This window comes from Ptychodera flava, chromosome 14 (assembly GCF_041260155.1).
Source record: "Ptychodera flava strain L36383 chromosome 14, AS_Pfla_20210202, whole genome shotgun sequence".
NCBI lineage: Eukaryota > Metazoa > Hemichordata > Enteropneusta > Ptychoderidae > Ptychodera > Ptychodera flava.
In genome coordinates this window covers 16,468,074-16,490,703 of record NC_091941.1, presented here as the reverse complement: position 1 = coordinate 16,490,703, position 22,630 = coordinate 16,468,074, and the positions used below count along the sequence as shown (strand labels likewise).

Sequence of the window (22,630 nt, the reverse complement as noted above, 5' to 3'; positions counted from 1 at the left end):
TATATCTGAATGCACACAGTATCAAAATTTACTGAAGTTATTATAGTATAGGACCTGCTTCTAGTAGTTCTACATGCATGTGATAAATTTGACTTATTTGATAATAATACACCAACTCACTACTCTGTCTCGCCTGAGGACCTACATGTATAATGTGGTGAATAAAAAGGCAACTCTGAATATCCAGAGAAAAGCACAGAAACAGCAAATGATGTGAAAAGATGGAGTCACAGGTGCTTTTCAAAGAATGCTACTTTCTTTATATAATACTGATACAACAAGGGCATTAAGGAAAATTACATAATATTTGAGAAAATGTTTTAGATTTCCAAGGTGGAGATTTAATACAGTAGGAGAGATTTTCACTTCAAGGTTCACTAAGTTTGCTTCATTCATTTTTACTGAATAGAAGGCTCAAAGTTCATCATGAAATTTTAACGTATTGATTAAAAAGAAAGATAACAAGTAAGAATGACTAACTGTGCCCAAGTACATATTCTATTTTTAACACACTGCTGGTCAGGTCAGGGGCAACAATACACACAAGCAAGAAAGTGATCTCACAGATCTTGGCAAGGATGATTGTTTCCACGGTTACCATCGCTAATCTGCATCTCGCATGTCAATCACATTTAATGCAGTAAATGGGGAAAGTGAGTCACAGCCTAATGCACTGCTTAGCAGATACTCATGTACATCGCACTGATAGAAATGTTGGTTCTTGTTTCACTGAATTCTTTAATAGTACATTTTGTGATTTTATCTTCTGTCTGTAACAGTAAAGTATTCAGAAATCAGTTTTGAAATAAAGATATCCTCACTCATCCATTTCAACATTAATGCTATGATGAATTAAAATATCTATGGACTACATACAATTACATGTCTGATGCTAATTTGGAAATCTGGATGTCCACATTTTGGAAATAAAAAGGTTGGATATTCTTTTTTTCCTCTTGAAGCCAGATACCCCCCCCCCAATTTTCACCTGCATCATACAAAGGACAACTCAAATTATAGCATATTAAATCCAGATAAATTACATGCCAGTTATGTCTGGCTTGAAACTGACACGTGAAATGGGCATCTTGAAAACCTCGGTGGCCTTACTGACCTTTGATGACTCAGAAAAAACTGACTCTGAATATGCATGGCTCATTGCAGAGGCAGCTGAATTCAATTCAACTCTCCTTTATCTGTCTATTGATTTGTTTATGGGTCATTCATACAAAGAAATATTGCGGATAAAATTTCAAGGCATGCTAGTTAAGGAGATAATGACAGTCTTGTCACTGTGGGTTCTATTGGCATAATACGGAGGAATGCAAGGCGTATCACTATTACAGTATGACAAAAATCACATCTGATATCAGTATCAACACTTTTTTTCCATTTTAGAAAGACATCATCAAGCATTAGGATTTAACCACAAATGTTGTTCAAAATCCTGATAATCCGACCACACATTCATGTTTGACGTACCAGACTGTATTGCAGCAATACTGGAATAAATGGACTGTACCCCCTATATCATGAGAGTTCAAATCATTGGGGGAATAGGGTTAGCTGTGTACAAAGAAATCTGAATTCCTCGGAGAATGCCCTGCTGGCAAGGCTATTAAACAGCTATATCCTGACATTTTCGAGTGAATGGCTGCACTGTTTTCCCTTGACAATTGCTATCATCCTGCTCTGTCTGAACCTGTGCCTTCTGCCTTTGCTATCACTTACAGAGCAGACCAGACAGAGATGCAATTCTACGAGAGACTGCAGATCACTTAACACCCATGTTCTGGCTGCTGGACGTGCCGGAATAAAAAATTCACAACATCATTTCCATCAGAGGAGAAAGCATTCCTGGAACACTTCTCCCACTAATCTGTTTTGACAACAGCAAGCATCATTGGCTTTAAATATTCATGAAACAACCAGATATGAACTGAAAATGCTCACGTGTTTCATACAGTTATGTGTAAATTTGAACCTTTGCCACATGTTTGCAACTTCATTGAAAGTATTATGATCAACATAATGAACAATAATCACCGCCGATTAATTCATAAAGGTCATGAAGTATACAGATATGTAATTAGCTGAAATAAAAATATTAAAGTTCTTTGACTGCTGTCATTGTATCACCATTTTACATAGCAAGTGTAATTACCGTTGGCCAAGTCTTTCAAGCCATATATGCCGAGCTGTGAAAGCTCATTAGATATGCAAATTGTAAATTAGCTGACATGAAAATGTGAAATGACTTTCGATATTGTTTTAACCAGGTATAATCATCAAAGTTGTCATGTTTTGCCAACTTTGATCAAGTAAATCCCAGTATATATCCCTAATAAGCAAAGTTCATTAAATATGTAAATTAGGAATTGACTTAAGTAAAAATGCTTAATGATTGTCAATAATGTTGTATCATGGTATCTGCAATATATGTAGCAAGTTTTGTCAACTTTGGTCAAGTCAATTCAGATATATATCTCTAATTAGGAAAGTTCATTAAACATGCAAATTAGGAATTGGCTGAAGAGAAAATGCTTAATGACTTTCAATAATATTGTATTACAGTGTCTGAAATGTACATAGCAAGTTACATCAATTTGATCAAGTCAATTCAGATGAATATCCCTACGTATGAAAATTCATTTAATATGCAAATTAGGAATTGGCTGAAGTAAAAATGTCTTTTGACTTTCAATAATGTTATATCACAGTATCTTTGATGTATATAGCAAGTTTCAATGACTAAAATCAAGTTAATTTAGATATATATCCCTAATTAGGAAAGTTCATTAAATATGCAAATTAGCAAATATCTTTCATGTCACCCCTTAATGGTTCCCACTGCTGATATATCCCTTCAAATCCTTACCTAACTTGATTAAAATCAGACCTCTAGCTCTATTGGCTGGCTCAGAATTAGATATGTGCATAATTAATTAGGTACAGGATGTGATGTCATAAGGTCTCCCATCATACCAAATATGGAGGGTGTAGCACTTAAAGTTACTCAGTTATGGCCATATATGTATATTTGAGGTCAAAGGTCATCGGGGTCACATGACATTTTGTCAAAAAATTGTATTGCTAAGTTATCCCTATATACCAAAAATCAGACCTCTAGCTCTATTGGCTGGCTCAGAATTAGATATGCGCATAATTAATAAGGTACAGGATGTGACGTCATAAGGTCTCCCATCATACCCAAATATGAAGGGTGTAGCACTTGTGGTTACTTAGTTATGGCCATATATGTATATTTGAGGTCAAAGGTCATCGAGGTCAAATGACATTTTGTCAAAAAATTGTATTGCTAAGTTATCCCTATATACCAAAAATCAGACCTCTAGCTCTATTGGCTGGCTCAGAATTAGATATGCGCATAATTAATGAGGTACAGGATGTGATGTCATAAGGTCTCCCATCATACCAAATATGAAGGGTGTAGCACTTGTGGTTACTTAGTTATGGCCATATATGTATATTTGAGGTCAAAGGTCATCGAGGTCACATGACATTTTGTCAAAAAAATTGTATTGCTAAGTTATCCCTATATACCAAAAATCAGACCTCTAGCTCTATTGGCTGGCTCAGAATTAGTTATGCGCATAATTAATGAGGTACAGGATGTGGTGTCATAAGGTCTCCCATCATACCAAATATGAAGGGTGTAGCACTTGGGGTTACTTAGTTATGGCCATATATGTATATTTGAGGTCAAAGGTCATCGAGGTCACATGACATTTTGTCAAAAAAATTGTATTGCTAAGTTATCCCTATATACCAAAAATCAGACCTCTAGCTCTATTGGCTGGCTCAGAATTAGATATGCGCATAATTAATAAGGTACAGGATGTGACGTCATAAGGTCTCCCATCATACCAAATATGAAGGGTGTAGCACTTGTGGTTACTTAGTTATGGCCATATATGTATATTTGAGGTCAAAGGTCATCGAGGTCAAATGACATTTTGTCAAAAAAATTGTATTGCTAAGTTATCCCTATATACCAAAATCAGACCTCTAGCTCTATTGGCTGGCTCAGAATTAGTTATGCGCATAATTAATGAGGTACAGGATGTGGTGTCATAAGGTCTCCCATCATACCAAATATGAAGGGTGTAGCACTTGGGGTTACTTAGTTATGGCCATATATGTATATTTGAGGTCAAAGGTCATCGAGGTCACATGACATTTTGTCAAAAAAATTGTATTGCTAAGTTATACCTATATACCAAAAATCAGACCTCTAGCTCTATTGGCTGGCTCAGAATTAGATATGCGCATAATTAATAAGGTACAGGATGTGACGTCATAAGGTCTCCCATCATACCAAATATGAAGGGTGTAGCACTTGTGGTTACTTAGTTATGGCCATATATGTATATTTGAGGTCAAAGGTCATCGAGGTCACATGACATTTTGTCAAAAAAATTGTATTGCTAAGTTATCCCTATATACCAAAAATCAGACCTCTAGCTCTATTGGCTGGCTCAGAATAAGATATGCGCATAATTAATGAGGTACAGGATGTGGTGTCATAAGGTCTCCCATCATACCAAATATGAAGGGTGTAGCACTTGGGGTTACTTAGTTATAGCCATATATGTATATTTGAGGTCAAAGTCATCGGGGTCACATGACATTTTGTCAAAAAAATTGTATTGCTAAGTTATACCTATATACCAAAAATCAGACCTCTAGCTCTATTGGCTGGCTCAGAATTAGATATGCACATAATTAATAAGGTACAGGATGTGATGTCATAAGGTCTCCATCATACCAAATATGAAGGGTGTAGCACTTGTGGTTACTTAGTTATGGCCATATATGTATATTTGAGGTCAAAGGTCATCGAGGTCACATGACATTTTGTCAAAAAAATTGTATTGCTAAGTTATCCCTATATACCAAAAATCAGACCTCTAGCTCTATTGGCTGGCTCAGAATTAGATATGCACATAATTAATGAGGTACAGGATGTGATGTCATAAGGTCTCCCATCATACCAAATATGAAGGGTGTAGCACTTGTGGTTACTGAGTTATGGACATATACTCATATTTAAGGTCAAAGGTCATCGAGATCACATGACATTTTGTCAAAAAATTTGTATTGCTAAGTTATCCCTATATACCAAAAATCAGACCTCTAGCTCTATTGGCTAGCTCAGAATTAGAAATGCACATAATAAATGAGTTGCAGGAAGATGCCAAGGTCAAAGGTCAAGTGGAATCCCCAAAATTGTGGAGAGCAATTTGGTCCCCTACTGGCCATTGTCCAATAGACGCTGGCTGTCTTGGACTTTAACATAGGCCAGAATAAGCCATTGCCATAGCTTAGCTGCATAGGTATAGGGGAGGTCAAAGGTCATAGAAAAATCAGAAAAATAATACTTTAAAAATCTTTTTCTCAAAATCGGCAAGACCTGTGACTTTGATATTTGGCATGAAGGAGCAAGGCTATAAGGTCTAACCAGGGTTAGGTTGGTAGCTGGTCGAGTTGACTGGGGTCGAGTTGGTTTGGGGTCGAGATGTCCAGAAACCATGGTCATCATGCTTCCCATAGACTACCATGTATCACAAAAATTAAAACTGTGATAACTTCATTAATATGCAAGCCACGCCCACCAAAACCTTTTCAGTTCTAGCCATTTGAATTCTGAAGATGTCTACCAAATTTGACTGAAATACGTTCAGCCGTTTTTGAGATAATGGGGATACAGACACACAGACAGACAGACATGGCTAAACCATATGCTCACGTGTGTTCACACACGTGAGCAAAAAATGTCCCCAGGAATATATACATATATTCTTTGAGAGAAAAGCGACAGAAATGTAAGTCTGCTCATCTTGGGTAATTTCCTGGCATAAATATTTTTGAAAACAGGTCTTATTAATTGTAACCTTTGAAAATATGGCATGCATGTTATTGGGGAAATAAACTTGCACAAAAAAACTATATTACGGTTGGTATATGTATCTCTGATGTGATAGTTTACTACATTACAGTATTCTGATCAAATAATTTTTTTTGAAACTGTTCTGATGTCTTAATTCAAAGGCCAGTTCCATTATTTCCTTTCCACATCTCCCTTTCTGTCACATAGAAATATCTCCCTTGTACCAGTATTTGTTTCCATGAAGGCTTGTAATTCCGCCTTGCTTTCCCCTCCAAAACACTGTTACATTTCCATCCTTTTCCTGCATGTCAGGGAGAGAAAAAGTCTAATGGGGATCCGTATCAAAGGGCACATCCTCTCGGATTGCCTGAAGAAGACAGCTGCAACCCGCCTGATGTGCACTTCACAAACAATCAGACGGTCTGATCGGCTCTGACAAATCAAGAATGATATACAGCATGTCATTCTGGGTTGCTATCATGAGATAGCTGTCTCCTTTCTTTTTGTGTGTGTGTGGATGATTCCGATCCTGTCGCCAGCATAAAATTACTTTTATCCGGAACAAATATTATCATGAAAGCTGATCTGTATAATGTCAAAACATTGAGTAATTCCTTGTATTTCATCAAAGAAGGAAGCCATGCCAGCTGACACGCACAATACCGGTTTCCTTTATCTTTTATTTTCTTTTCATCAGCAGATATCTTCTTTTATTTATATTCATCAAAACAGATCAGAGTTTCATATCTCTTGCAAACGCCTACACATTCTGTGTTAATCAGTAATTACACAGCTTGCAAGGTAATATCTGGTACTGCATTCTGAAGAGGCAGAGCTTAATTCAGTTTCTCATTTTCTGCAGCAAATTACATATATCATGACATGACAATTGAGTTATCAAGGTACATATGAAAGAGTGTGACGGTGGATATAGCTCCTCATTAAAAGTTAGTAAAGCACTGAAGTGTTCATATAGGAACTTTGTTTCACTGTACGTGTGCAGAACCAGTAAAATAAATTTGCTTTCAACCAAAACTGAAGTGTACCGAAACATACACATTCTGAAAATATCTGAACTATTTACTTGTTACGGCAGAAGGCATTTTAATCACAGACTAACTGGATAATCTATCTGGCTCAGGCACAGTTGTACAAGCTCTGCGCAAAAACTTGACAAATTTTGATCAGGAGTGTATCTTTTCTACTGAACTATGGAATGTACAAGTTGGCCCTAGACGATACGCCCAAAAACTTATTTGATACTGGTTTATCGTCGGCCAAAGCCCTGCGTCTGCATGCACATGCTGCCCTCTCTTCAACATGACAACACTTGTCTTTATCACTGTTACTAAGAATACCAGCACTGGGGAGCAACCCTCTTTATAGGACAATCAATCTGGTAATTCAAGAACAGGGGCAGCCCCGCAGAGGTTAAAGGTCAGGTCTGGAAGACATTAGGAATAAAGCATGTGTACAAGTCCTCATTGTTCAATGCTAAGACATTGATATAACCCATGTGAGGTTGGGCTAGCACTGACGTCATCAGGCTGCCCTTTCACTGAACCGGCCCATGACTTTTCACTGAACTTACCTTTTTCTTGCTACAGTAAATCTGCCATTTCTTCTCGTCTGGCAAATTAAACATGGCTTCCCTATGGGGAGCTGACAAATCAAGTTCATCCTGAGGGGGAGAAAAGTACAAACACACATTAGAGATGAGGTAGTGCTGCCCCCAAAAATAAATGGGCTGGAAATGTCTTTCTCTATAAATTTTCAGGTAGAATGCACCTTAGGGACAGGTATTCAGACTCTCAAATTTTTACACATTTTTTCTGATCTACCACTTGTGGGGGCTCATTTTAAAGCTCTTGGTGATGCAAGAAAAATTTAAAGTCTTTGTTTATTTACATTGAAAAATTTTCTTTTTATCCATAGAGTTAACACGGGGATGACTGCCATTTTGAATTTTAAATATTGGTAAATCTTATGTATTATTTGTTTCTCTATTACAAGAGTTTGCATGATGACCCCGAACTTTCCTTCTTGATCTGGTACAAGAATTATTGAATGTTTCATTGAGAGAAGTGTGAGCAAGAGATTGTCTTTGAAATTTGAGGTCCATACTACCTTATTAGTGAGATTTGCTAAATTTCTTATGACAAAGTTGTCCTTCCAGATCCTCTCGGCAGTTTTGGTATGATACTGCTGGGGCAGTATCATACCAAAACATAAATGGAAGTTTTGAGTACCGGTAGTATCATACCAACATTGTGAAGAGGTTTTACAATTTGTACCGTACATGGACACACACAATAATTACAAAGCAGAAATTGGTTCCAGAAAACATATAAGAACAACGTATCCATATAACAACATTGTCCATGCTAGGGGTTGTTGGTTTGTTTGAATGCATTTCATGTATTGACAACAAATCAAATATTTGCTGAGTTCTGACTTGGGGGAAGAGTTCAGTCCCTTTTGTTCACCCACAGTCATTTCAGACGTGTCGCCCACACTCATTTCCACACATGACAGCTTCAAAATGACAAACACACCCATGCGTAACCTGTGTCATAAGCCGACTCCGAAACAAAGTTTAAAGCATGGATTATCCTTTAAATAGCTTGTAGTCTTGCTTGTCACATGGCTGTGTATGTCATTGAATTCTTTTTCATCATTGTAACGTCTGCAACTGTTACTATAACGCCCTAAAGCTAAGCAAAAGATCATGCAACTTTCATGAGCTGGAATGTAATGAAAATATCACAGGGTAGATGTCGACTGATTTCCCTCTGGCAGTTTCTTTCATATTCTACTGGCAACACACATGTGAATTCAAGACAAATTTCTATTTTTATATTTCCATACACACTCATGCCATTTGGTCAGGGGAATCATATGTTGGGTTTTTTCTAGTCTCATGAAAATTTTGCCCTGAGTATTTGGGTGATTCAATTACAAGAAATAGAAACCAATTGGCATCTAATAGCCATATTGCCTCAAATGACCAAACACATACATCTGCACTTGACAGTGACACAATATTGTCCTTGTAGCAAGTTTGTGAATAATTAGGCCAGTCGTGTCTGAATTATGGCTGTTGGCATGAAACTGACAAGTGCATGTACCGGTACACTGGATCATATTGCAAACTAAATTGATAAGTGTCTGTTAATGAGCATGAGTTATCCTTGCACCATATTTAAAATAAAATATGCCTGCAATGTTTGAATGATATCTCTTATAGCACAAACATGGGGGGACTATGTGCCATAGGGTAGGTGACCACTTGCCCAAAGGGGGGCAAATGGTCTCCTGCCTCCATGGTACATGTACATTGTCCCTTGTTTGGGCTACAATGTTTTTATTTACATGCCTCTCTTACATAATTTTCACTCCAAAGAAACTTTGGGTTTACATATAAATGAAATTACATGCTGTATTTCCATGAAAATCTGTCGAAAAAATAGAACAATTTTCATCAGCCCATGGCACATTAAATCCCTGTTATGCAGCTATATGGAACTTTTATGCATAATTTTAAAGTCTAAAACATGTAATTTATCATTTTTAAATAAAGAAGTTGTCAAGTTGAAAATAGTTCCCATTCATTTTCAGACAAATGATGACTATGCGGACCACAACATCATCAAATAAATTACCATTGAATTCTATGGAGCACGCGCCGTTCGATGTAGGAGACATATAAAAATAGACTGTTTTGGATCAGAAACCTTGGTGTGTCAGCCTCATGGATTACATCATGAAATACCACTAGATTGTACATAAATCACTGTGCCACATGTCTGAGAAGAAATTGGCACTGTAGTGGCTTGTCTGAGTGTGGGTTCAAGATGCACAAACAAATGAACTGAGGGGGTGAAGGGTGACACTACAACAACTGGGGAGGGGGCAGGACCGTAAAATGGAGGAGGAGGCAAAGGGGGTAAGAGCTTGTGTGGTGCCTTATCTACATGCACACCACCCTCCTTCCCGGTCAGACTTTTGTCTGATAGAGGCAGAAAACTAAACATAGCATATCATAATCTGGCCAGACATGCAGCTCCCATTGAAGCGTAGTGTTGTGGAGATGGTGATATGCACTATTGACATACAGGATATTGGATTGCTTGAGGGAATTTGGCTGACGGATTTATCTTTATATCCCACGCATGATTGATCAGTGACTGGCATACAGGAGAGCTGGTGACTACGATGACTCTCCCTCATCAGAAACAAGGAACAAGTGTAATGAAATTCAAACGCAGTATTTGCCTGCAGTACTTCTCTTTTTACTGTCAAAACACCAATAAAGCAAAGCAAATGAAAGCACAAGTTGCTCCTCATGCGATAAAAAGCTACTCAATGATTAGATTTCCAAGAAGCACGCTTACCACAAGTTCCGCAAACTTGGCATTGAGCTCATCTGGCGGTGGCATCGGAACCGCCAGTTCCATGGGGTGTAGAGCGATTCCATTGTCGGCGCCGTATGTGATCTCCGGGACATCGTCCCCGCCACCAAAACAGCACCAACCACCTCGTCTTTTGCGTGGCATGGCGACTCTACAGTTTTCGTTTTTATTACAAGCGGACTACATCTATTCTGTAGATAAGAAGAGAGATATGTTGGCCGAGTTAGTAAAAAAATTTATCAGGTTCCAAGTGACAAGCACCATAGTTATGTAATGAATGACAGTGTAAATTCACTCCGGATGAAACCTTTAGTATTGACCTACCGTACTCATCCGAGTATAAGCCCCCTGCTCGTGTATAAGCCCCCCTACTGATTTTAGAGGATTTTAGAAAATGCATTACATCCGTGTATAAGCCCCTACCCTAGTGTAACTAAAATACAGAAAGGTTAGGAGAGTATATTTGGTCATTAAACTTTGTAAAATTACTTTTAGATAATTAAGAAACTATTAAAAGATGTTAAAACAATGGGAAACTGGAGTTCCCTTGACAATATCGTAAGGAAAATGACACGTTTTCCCAGTACTATCTTGATTCTTTGACGCTGCTCACCCCCGTCGCCTAAATAGAATAGTCTCACTCACGTCCGCCATTGTTTATTTTCATTCACTGCCATTGTTTATTTTCATTCACGGCCATTGGCCACGATGTTTTCATGCTTGAAACATGCAATTTCTTTTGTTTGAAGCAACTATCCTTTCATTTGTGAAGACTTTTCCTGGTGACTATTACAGTTTTCACTGCTATGTTGTTGTTTTCACAAGATGTAGACAGTTTGATACTGGAATATTGAGTTGCCTTTCCGTGTAGGCAATGCATGCCTGTTCACATGTTTACTGACCCTGTGTTGATCAGCAGCATACATGACGTCTTTGTTTCAAGTTTTGGGGTTTTTTCGACCCTGAAATTTCACCAAAATGTCACTTCTGTATTCAGAGATTGTACAATCAATTTCTTTGGATGTGTAAGTCGATTTTGAACGCGACAGAAAGATCGAGGGGTGTTGAAAAAAATCGTGCATAAAATTAGCATAAATTAAGCGTCCATGCCAGATAACATGGGGTTGCTCGAGTATAAGCCCCTCCCCTAGTTTTACTGCTGTTTAGTGTTGCCGAACCGGGGGCTTATACTCGGACGAGTACGGTACATTAGGCATCGTCACTTGTCTACATGCACTGTACTGTCCACATGGATGAATATATGTAAACATGTTCATTGTACCAGTGTGGACGGATGAGCATGGAACATTAATAATGGTCTATGCTCTTCTATCTCACTGGTACAATGTACCTGCTTACATTTTATAAGATATCATAGATAATTTCACCATTTTCTGATTTAGTCTGCTTGGAGTAGATACACAGTCACATGCATATTTTATCTGTTCACAAATGACACGCTTCGAACCTGAAACATGAAATTTTGTTAAAATATTAATATTCGCGTGAGGCTAAGTCAAATTCTTAAAAACACCTCAAGCCAATGTACTACGTTGACATCTCCACATATATACATGCCTATACTTGTACCATATGGAAACAGTTCTCTGAAAAAAAGTGCTTGCCTTCATCTGCACATGGCACTGTGAAGTCCTAAACAAGTAACTCCAGAATGGCAATGTGGTCACTATAATGGATGGGTTACACGTAAATTCTCTGAAACAACAATCAACAACGGTGGCATTGGCTTCAACACAAACTTATATAACTGGTGGGACTGGAGTTGAAAAAGAAGTTAATTAAACTTCACAGGTGTGCTCACGGATGGGTTCGTTGCTTTCTTTGGGGCTATCCAACTGAGAAGTGAGACTTTCACAATGTCCGCTTTCTCATTTAAATGTGTCAACCACAACTTATATTAATGAGTCAACCACAACTTATATATCATCTTCCTCGCTCAAACCATGATACAGCAAACTTGAAGACACCCGAACGGGAACTAAGCACAGCACGGCCACAGGATTTACGTCAGACACAGTCTAAATCTTCACAGCACCCAAAATGTAGGTCACCATATATAGTATACACTACCATTACAAACCGCTGACATTCACCTTTGTTTACTTCCACTTCCACACAGTTTGTTGCGTTGGCCAGTGGATTTCCGCACACGGTGTCACACATGTGGGCATATGTGCAAGCTAACGTACATGTTACTACACACAAAACAGAACACAAGTACATGTACACGACTAATAGACGGACACCAATGACAAATGATCTCTGTCACTTCTTCCTGCGAGGCCACTGTCGGAACTTTGTGAAGATTGAGTCTTCAAGGTGTGTACACACTCTGACGAGAATGAGGAACTGACTTCAAAACCCCGAGATTGATGAAAATTGCTTTTAACAACACATCCATGTCCTATTACGTAAGAAAGAACTCATGCACATCATTTCCTCAAGAAGTTCAATATTTTCAGAGGTGTGACCTTGAACAGAAAGATTGCCGCCTGTCTGACCTATCCATCAAAAGCAAACAGTTAAATGGACACATGAAATGTACCGTACTTACTACATAAATACTCCAAGGACAAGCAAGTACAAGCAGAGCTTTTCAATTTGACGTTTTTCCGTGTCTCTCTCCCGCTCAAAAGTTTGTTACAAGTTTTTCTGAAACTCTTTCTGTAGACTGAAGCGGTAGAGCGTGTTTACACAGTATTTCAGAGTGAGCCCTCCCGAGCAGAATTTTGTTTCCTTCTGCAGGTCGTGACCTTTGCATTAAATCAGCATGCCCTGCAAGTGTTAAAGTTTTTTTCGCTGGGTAACAAGTTGTGTGTGACCTGTGCTTCCCTCTCCATGTAGTACAACTCAACCGGGAGAAGTACTAACAAAAGCCGGCTATGTGTGATCAGTTGCCCATGACACAACCATGATTGCCTAACAGCAGAAGTTTGTTTTCTCAGAGGACCACCTGAAACTGCACGCACCGCACCGGATGAGGTAATGTTCTTTCTCGCGTATTTCCGATGGTAGAATTTTAGCAGTAAATCCGGATGCTGGGACCTCCGCAGCCATACATGTAGCCATCATAACAGGGTTGTTGTGAAAGTAAGCATGAAGTCACTAGATATGATGGTATACGTCATAAATTACGCCCATTTCATCACCACAACATGTATACGGTCAATAAATGGTGCAAATATCGTAAAACATATTCTGATGAGCAAACCACTATAACAGTTCTGTAGTTTAAAGACCTCCAGACAGTCCATAAAGCATGGTGTACGACAAGATTTTCAATTGCACAGGTATGGACAGTTATCTACAGGAAGTACAGTAAAGACGATTCTTGTACAGGCTGCGACACTAGCACAGTCTAAGCAGTCTATTGTACTGCAATGCACTACATTCTGTATTTCTGAAACACTGTTCTCTCTGTCAGCATACACTGTATGGAATTCTCAAATTTTAGCGGTTACCGAGCCGTGAGGTTAAAGGAGTTTAAGGCACGACAGAAACAGTTTCTGACCAAAAATTGAAAGGAGAAGTCTATCACTGATTGCAAAATCAATTATTTGAAAACATGAATAAGTCATCAGTACTGATGTGTGAGTGGAATCAACACCTAATATTGCTGTTCTGTTACGGTATAAAGCACTCTGCGAACATTTTCATTCTCATTCAGACTCACAAATTATCAAGTACGTGTCAAATGTATTTCCACTGCATTCCAATGTATACATATTTACAAAGCTACACAACCTGCATGGAAAGGCCAAAGTACTGCATTTTTCGCCAAGTGCACGGCAATTAATGTTCCAAAACTGAATGTAATTGCCATCATCAGAGCATATTACCATCTAAATTTACATGTTTGTGTAAATAACTGAATGTAATTATAACGAGTCTGTGGAATTCACACAAAGTATATTTGCACAGACAAAAAGAAAGGAAATTATTTTGGAAATTAACTATTTATAACCAATGGCAGGACAGGCCTGCATACAGATACCCCTGAATGTGTTCATAATGTCTAGGATTAGAAAGCTATGCATTCAAAATAAGCCATCCTGACTGACATTCCAACAAAAAGGCCTTGTCACAAGAATATTCAGTACATTTCACGGCATTAACTTTGAATGGTTGTATTAAACACTTTGAAGGACAGCACTGACATTGAAATTGATGAGAGGTTGCCGGCCAAGTCAATCAACTTCAAGCTGACTTGATGCACCTGCAATAATCTGGACGTTCCAACAGACAGACAGAAACAGCTCAAATGAATACCATAATAACTGTGTGCTTCAGCTAGAACATTTTGTTGTAGCACTTAAAGTTGGCTTGTCAGGTACTTCACTGACAGGACAATTAGTCCTAGGAGCTGAAAACACATAATTTGCAGACCTGAAACACATCAGGATTTTTTCAAATAGCAATACTGGTATATAATAGATTCTGTCATGATCTGATGAGATGACATTGACACACAGTGTAACTGTGCGTGACTAGCATCTGAACGCTGTCTCATATTTCTTTTACATATATGGTTGCTACACTATGAAGGACATCCAGTCATTTCCTTTTAGCCATGGAAAATAAACAGGCAAGAAAGTCCAGAATCAGCAATAGTATACAAGAAGTACAGTAAGCATTGATGACACACCACCAGCTCCACGACACACAGTACCTGTATAGCAGTGGGACATATGTCATGTACAAGGGGGCTGTATATTAAACTTGTACACAGAAATGCTATGTACACGTTAAATGTAATCACAGCCACCGACCGTATATGTATCTCGGACAACCTTTTGTCGGACATTTGGTATACCTTCTACTGAAGCAGGTTTAGTGTTTTCATAGTAAAATACACCAAGCTTTCAGGTGAAAAGGGAGATTACATGTTGATGCTGATTATGCTCAGTTGTAGCATGTAGGTACGGAAAGTATTCAAACAGAATCTTTGTACTTGGGCAGCACCCATGAAATCCAAAACAATGGCCAGCAAGCGTTGAACTATTATCCCTGAAAAAATGGAACAGCGTTTGAACAACGGTGGCTGTGACATACCTTTTGCTACTAATTAGAAATAAACCGGGCTCTTACGCACTCATGTATTCAAGTGAGTTACAATCAATGGACATTTAAAACAGATGGGCTGACACAGAATCCCCTGTTGTAATACAAATGCCGAACGCCATGGATGTTTGTTTCAGAAAGTGAGTGGGAAGTGAACTGAAACTTACGTGAAACTGACAAACCTTTACCTTCCTTGCAAAGAGACGCAGGATGACCCGTGTGTTGAATTCCAACCAGGCAACAGCTGAACATGATATATTGCCTTTGTCATCATCAAGAATAGCAGTAAAAAAACAAATCACCCTGACAAACACCAGGTCACGGCTGCAATATAGATTCCAACTCAACTTGGCAAACCACTTAGACAAATGCTATAAAATGGCTGGAAAGGTTACACTTCACATTTATCAGCAAACCCCATGCAGGGCTAACAGGTCATTCAACAACAATGGTGAAGTGTTCTACTTTAGCATGTCCTTGATCACAGAGTCTGGTGAATTGGGCTTATCCAGCTGTGATGAAAGCAATGAATACTCCTATTAGATCAGCACTCCATAGTGATCTTGTCTCATGTCTGGTTGGTAGCAGACCACAGGTTACAGTGACAAGGTGCTCTAGTTTTCTCTACTAGGAATACATCCAAAGAACTTTAATCTCAATACTCTCTTCATCACAAGAAAATACTCTGACCTCCTTCAAATTGATACTTTCAAGAGCTAGAACAATGTGAAATTTATTTGATTTCATCGGGGAATTCATTTATTCATTCATATTTCTAGAAGCTACATAGTGAAATTAATTTGAATTCTCTTGGGAATTCATTTAAGAAGTCACTCTGGAATTCAAAAGGTTGGCAACAATAGCTAGGTCAGCTACCTGGTCAATAGGGGATGCTGAAAAGGAAATACCTGCCAGCCTGCAGGGGATTAACCATCTCTTTTGCAGTCTCTTAACATTGCTATTTTTAAAGCAGGCACTTGAAAAGTGAAGACCTCACCTGCTCAGAGGCCTTGCCTAGGCCATCACATTGGAGCGTCTACAGAGACGTGCAATGAGACTAATTCTTGACATTGTTCCGCCTCTTTCCACTTTTCAAATGTATACTCAGCTTCATTGGCTGCCTATTAACTTGAAACTCCGTTGTAACCGTATGGCCCAAATTTACAGAGCAACTCACAATTTAACCCCCGACTACATAACCAGTTTGTTCAATAATTACATCCCTTCTAGATCACTTCGTTCTTCCAATCAGAATCTCCTTAAAGTTCCCAAGGCACGTACACTTCTCTATCAGAACACATGTCAGTTGCGGTGTGGATGAATATAACAATCTCCCAAAATCAATAAGGGACTCTGAGTCACTGACTAGTTTTAAGAAATCTTGTAATAACTTTTGTATAATACTTACTTGTCTGATGCCTTTTCGTAGTTTTTTATATCTATTTGTTCTTGTGTGATTTTGTGTTTTTATGTCTGTGCTGTAAAGTGTTTATGACTTTCTTTTGTCTATTCGACCTCCACGAAAAGAGGTGTTTCACCTATGGAGTTATCGAGTTTAAATAAAGATTAATAATAATAATAATAATCACAACATGCACCTGTAATATGTAAAATAGCGCCAATGGCACTTGATCACAACTGGCACATTGTGAAACTACTCTATCTCTGGGTACACCTGTACATGAAATACTGAATGGGTAGGTGCTGCGGGTTGGAGTTTGTCAGTAAATGCACACAGAAAACAAAGTCCCGAAGTAGCGAATTCCAGCCATTTTCAAACCACACTGTTTATCAGTGGGGTAAGCAATATTCGCAAAAATCACATTTCCAGGCTAATAGACTATGTTTTACAAAATCACACGTCCTTATTACAAAATAAAACGATCTTTGTCTTTAAATCAATGCGCCAGTAAACAGGTCCAGCAGCTAGTTATGTCATCAAGTCTGTAATGTTAAGGGTCATAACAAATGTGAGAAATCTAAAACATTAAATATGTTGTTTTTTATCAATTTATTACCAAAAGCGCATGAAAATCTCTGATACTTTGAATCAGCCATCCTGCATATTTGTAACATTCATCAAAATCTCATTTCTGTTCCATAACTCATTAAATAGTCCACAATGCAGGATTGGTGTACATTCCAAAACTACATATATGAAAGACCCCTAAAATCAATTAGTTAAAGGGGGGTTAGAATATTCCCAAAACTATCTAACCGCTGCTCCGTTTGGCTCCATTTTTCGGAATCGGAACCTTGGAATTAGTCTGAATATCTCTACCACATATCAATGCAGTCTGTTCAGCGGTTTTTGACTTTTTGTCGTTTACGGAAATGGACACTGTCCACCACCGTTGAAGCTAACCCTATATCACAACTTCCAGATGTGATAATGACCTATGGTCATTATGTTAAAAAATACCACCAATGGCGCTTGGACATAATGACCGCCTAGTATTATCGGCATTTATCAACAACCACACTCACTGTGAATTAGACAGACCACAAGTCAATGAGCAACATATAGCTGAAAGACTATTTTTCACATTGCGATTTTAAGCTCATTTTTATGAGAAAAGAGACATGTATATGTATATGGAGAAAAAACAGAAGACATATTTGTAAATTGTTTGTTAAGTGACAATCATATATGCATCTCTTGAAATTTTGTGGTTATAAGGTATAACAGTAGTGTAAGAATATGAGGCATGAATAAGTTAGTAAAGCTAAGTTGACAGTAATTAAGATTACAAAATTATACACTAAGCTGGGGAAATCTGATTGAAATAAATGTTGAAAAGTAGCAAAGTCATGGTCATCTTTTGTCTAATACCTTGTGTAAGTTCATGAACTTTACATAAATCTTGCTATAGATTTGTTGCTAATGGGCAATTACTGTGTTTCAGATCATTTGAGAGCAATCTATCCATGACAGGTTTAAATTGTAATATACTTCTATTTAAAGGAGAGAACTTCTCAAATAATTTTTTTCCCTGTAATTTGCTGTGAGAACACATGGACAGATGCTCAGGACTCTATGCTAGTGCTACCTTGATAACTAACCTACAACTTGTAACGTCATTGTCTAACCTGTTCACCCAAATTTCCCGTAGACAGGTCCACACTCTCCATTGATAACAATGGGTTTGGGCCATACTACTGTAGTGAAAGACTGTAACATGTGAGGTTGTGGATACTTAATCTCTGGAATGTCAAAGTCTGTATATTGACTCAAGGATGTTTACTTAACAAATGCCTAGGGTCATCTCAAAAGTGAGAATCTAAACTATGAAATATGTTTTTTTTAATGCTTTTGATGCCCAAAAGACCATAGAAATCTCTTATACTTCGAATCAGCCATCCTGCATATTTCTAACATTCATCAAAACCTCATTTCTGTTCAACAACTCATAAAACAGTCCACAATGCAGGATTGGTGTACATTCCAAAACTACATATATGAAAGACCCCTAAAATCAATTAGATAAAAAGGGGGGTTAGAAATTTCCCAAAACTATCTAACCGGCGCTCCGTTTGGCTCCATTTTTCGGAATTGGAACCTTGGAACCAGTCTATGTATCGGTATCAAATATCAACGCAGTCTGTTCAGCAGTTTTTGACTTTTTTCGTTTACGGAAATGGACGACATCAAACACCGGTTGAAACCACCTCTATATCACAACTTCCAGTTGTGATAAAAAGTAATTACAGACAAGACCATTGTGGATTTATCATAGTCCAGAATGTAGAAGGTTAATTTTGGGGTCTGCAACCCCAAATGCATGTTAACTGTGCCATCAATAACATACGGTGGCTATGGTCAGATTCATTTACTGGACTTAACGTGAAACTAGCTCTCAAGTCAAAAACTGAGTAGCCTAGTCGAACTTTGCCTAGTACCCTATACTTTGCTTACGGCCTCCGTGCCTCTGACGCGAAGTATAGGGTCTAGGCAAAGTCGAATTCTACAACATTGCTCATAGGTTAAACGGTCATGAAACTGAACACTTGCTCTTGAGTGAGTTGCTGTGGTACAAGACAGCCTGTGGTAACTTATGTACTCTCTTCTCCCTAAAAAAAAAGACCTAGAGACCTACATGTAGCAGAATTTGCAGAACCTGGCACGACCGACCTGTCTGCTGGTTGTATCAACCACACCTTTGACTTGACAATGTGCATTGCATTGACCGATGTACCAAACAGATTAGCTAATCACTTCCTACAGTACCTTTTACAAAGTGTTTACTGACACATCAAAGTGCCACCTTCACAGACTTTAGTTCTGTTGCTCAATATATCTATGGTGAAAAAAATTCAATACTGCAAATGGATTACATCAATGTTACTGTAACTTGTAAGTAGTAATTGGATTATATATTATTAGAAAAAATGATATCTGAGAAAGAAAACTCAAAAAAAAATTGACAAAAATACACACAGTATGCTTGCATTTGTTACATGAACATGTTGCATACTTGTTTGCATACCATACTGTATTGAACAGAAGGCCAGGCAAAAATAAACACATTGAATGTTTTATTGCAATAGATGGCTGTGCAATGCCAAAAATGCAGACAAAAATATCAATTCTGGTAAATGCAGTACCATAACCTTGGGTCCTAAAAGCAGCAGGAGGCAGAAAAGAGCTGCCAACAAAACAAAACAAAAATACAGAAACTGAAACTTTTTCCTGCCAGACAATATCAGCCAAGTCAGTAAAAGGCGGTATTTATGGGGTGAGAACACCGCCAAAATTATCTTGAAAACTTTATTTAAACTTATCTGATTATTATTATTCCATTGTTTGGTGATTTAATGATAATTATATCAGTATTTGGCCATTCTTTTGCAATTATTTGATCATTATATGGATATTATTTTGACATGATTATGAACTTATTTGGTAATTCGGTTGTTTTGACATTATTCAGCATTGATGTCTTGATTTGGAACTTATTTCATCATTATTATGCCATTATTTGGTCATTTTTATGTCATTATTTGGTCTTTATTATGCGATTATTTGGTCATGATTACGACATTGTCTTGATATTATCTTGATATTGTCTTGACATTATTATGTTAATTCGGTGCTTTTGCAATTATTCGGCATTGATGTCTTGATTTAGAACTTATCTTATCATTATTATTCCATTATTTGGTGATTTGGTAATTTTTATGTCATTATTTGGTCTTTCTTATGCAATTATTGGTCATGATTACGACATGTCTTGACATTCTCTTGATATTGTCTTGACATTATTATGTTAATTCGGTTCTTTTGCCATTATTCGGCATTGATGTCTTGATTTAGAACTTATCTTATCATTATTATTCCATTATTTGGTGATTTGGTCATTTTATGTCATTATTTGGTCTTTCTTATGCAATTATTTGGTCATGATTACGACATTGTCTTGACATTCTCTTGATATTGTCTTGACATTATTATGTTAATTCGGTTCTTTTGCCATTATTCGGCATTGATGTCTTGATTTAGAACTTATCTTATCATTATTATTCCATTATTTGGTGATTTGGTCATTTTTATGTCATTATTTGGTCTTTCTTATGCGATTATTTGGTCATGATTACGACATTGTCTTGACATTCTCTTGATATTGTCTTGACATTATTATGTTAATTCGGTTCTTTTGCCATTATTCGGCATTGTTGTCTTGATTTAGAACTTATCTTATCATTATTATTCCATTATTTGGTGATTTGGTCATTTTTATGTCATTATTTGGTCTTTCTTATGCGATTATTTGGTCATGATTACGACATTGTCTTGACATTCTCTTGGCTTCAATTATCTGACCTCCTTTATTATCTGAACTCATTATTTGACCTGCATTTGAACCCTACCCAGAAATCATTGCACATTCACAATGGTGCAGATGATACGGTCTGTTCCCTCGCATAGAGATAGAAAAACGGGCTTTGCGTAAGTTTTAAAGCGCAGCTCAGCACATCACGTATCTAGAATAGTTGGGCGTGCTCGAAAACTGAGATCGACCACAATTTTGGATTAAAAATCGATTATTTTGGCGGCGGAACTGGGCTGTGTTGGGTAGCCTTTGGTGGCCTGTAGTATTAGCTATTACACCTAGCCGAGCGTACAGGTCTGTGTACCGTGTGTTCTCGGCGTTATATGGTACAGGCCAACGGCACGTTTCGTAGATTGTCGTCGGATGCTAAGTGACTAAGACCGAGGTTCGGTCTTCGGCCTCACAGTGTCAGTCACTTCCCATCCGACGACGATCTACGAAACGTTACGTGGGCCTACTATGTTATATGGTGGGAGGCTGTATAACACCGGAAACACACAAGACCTGTACGTACGCACGGCTAGGTTACACCCAGCCTGCCACACAGAGATCAGTAAAGGTCTCGATACCGTGGACGAAAACGACAATCGCCGCGCTGTCTTAAAAAAATCGCAACACATAGAAGACTAGGGGACTAACAGTTACCATGGATTTTTGAATCCTGGCATATGAGAACAATCAAATATTAGAGAAAAAAGATGGGGTCACCATACTTGATCTTAGGGAGCGTTCAGTTATTATGGCCGGGGGTGGGCCGGCAAATTTCCTGCGCATCAGTCAAAATAAGTGAACCCCCCCTACCCATTGTACCAAAAAATTGATGACCCCCCCCCTTTCAAGATGACAAAAATTCATGACCCCCCCCCTCCCCCACACACACACACACATTGCTTGAGTAAAGCTGCACACTCAAACACCTCGGCGGTATGGAGCAATGGAATCCCCCAAAAAGAGCTTAGATTTTTTCAAATGACCTTCTTTACAAAACTCAAAAGGTGTTAATGATCAGATTTCCCCTTCTGACTATAATTTTGAAATTACCCCTCGAAGGGGTTGGACAGAAATTACTGGTGGATCGCGATATTTTGCGCAAGCGTGTGTGTACAAAATTTTGGTATTTGGATTTAATTAAAAATCAGCTGTTGATAATGTTGATTCACCATACATGGTATACATATGTTTTCTCATACATGTATGAGAAATCTATGTAATACTTTTTCAATGCAAAACTATATCTGTGCATTTATAGATATTTGATAATTTACATAAATGTACTTAAATGAAATAGGGTTGTTACAACTGGCATGCGGACAAAAAGTTTGACCTTAGAATTTCACCAAAAATGTTCATCCACTATACATGGGAGTCAATGATAAAATTGTGAATAATTTTTT

General features: G+C 37.9%; 1 protein-coding gene across 3 annotated transcripts in view; it reads right to left on the bottom strand.

The window, feature by feature from the left end:
• The window catches only part of LOC139149553 (disheveled-associated activator of morphogenesis 2-like), a 62,363-nt gene that overhangs the window by 26,312 nt on the left and 13,421 nt on the right, over positions 1–22,630 (bottom strand). The window contains exons 1-3 of one of the 3 annotated variants that reach the window (XM_070721368.1): positions 15,573–15,666; positions 10,306–10,514; positions 7,503–7,592 (exon numbers count right to left, since the gene is read on the bottom strand). In XM_070721368.1, the coding sequence (XP_070577469.1) occupies positions 7,503–7,592; positions 10,306–10,467 (252 nt within the window). In that variant the 5' untranslated portion in view covers positions 10,468–10,514; positions 15,573–15,666. Of the gene's footprint in view, positions 1–7,502; positions 7,593–10,305; positions 10,515–12,898; positions 13,076–15,572; positions 15,667–22,630 lie in introns of those variants that run through there. The other 2 variants (XM_070721370.1, XM_070721369.1) reach the window with 2 other exon arrangements.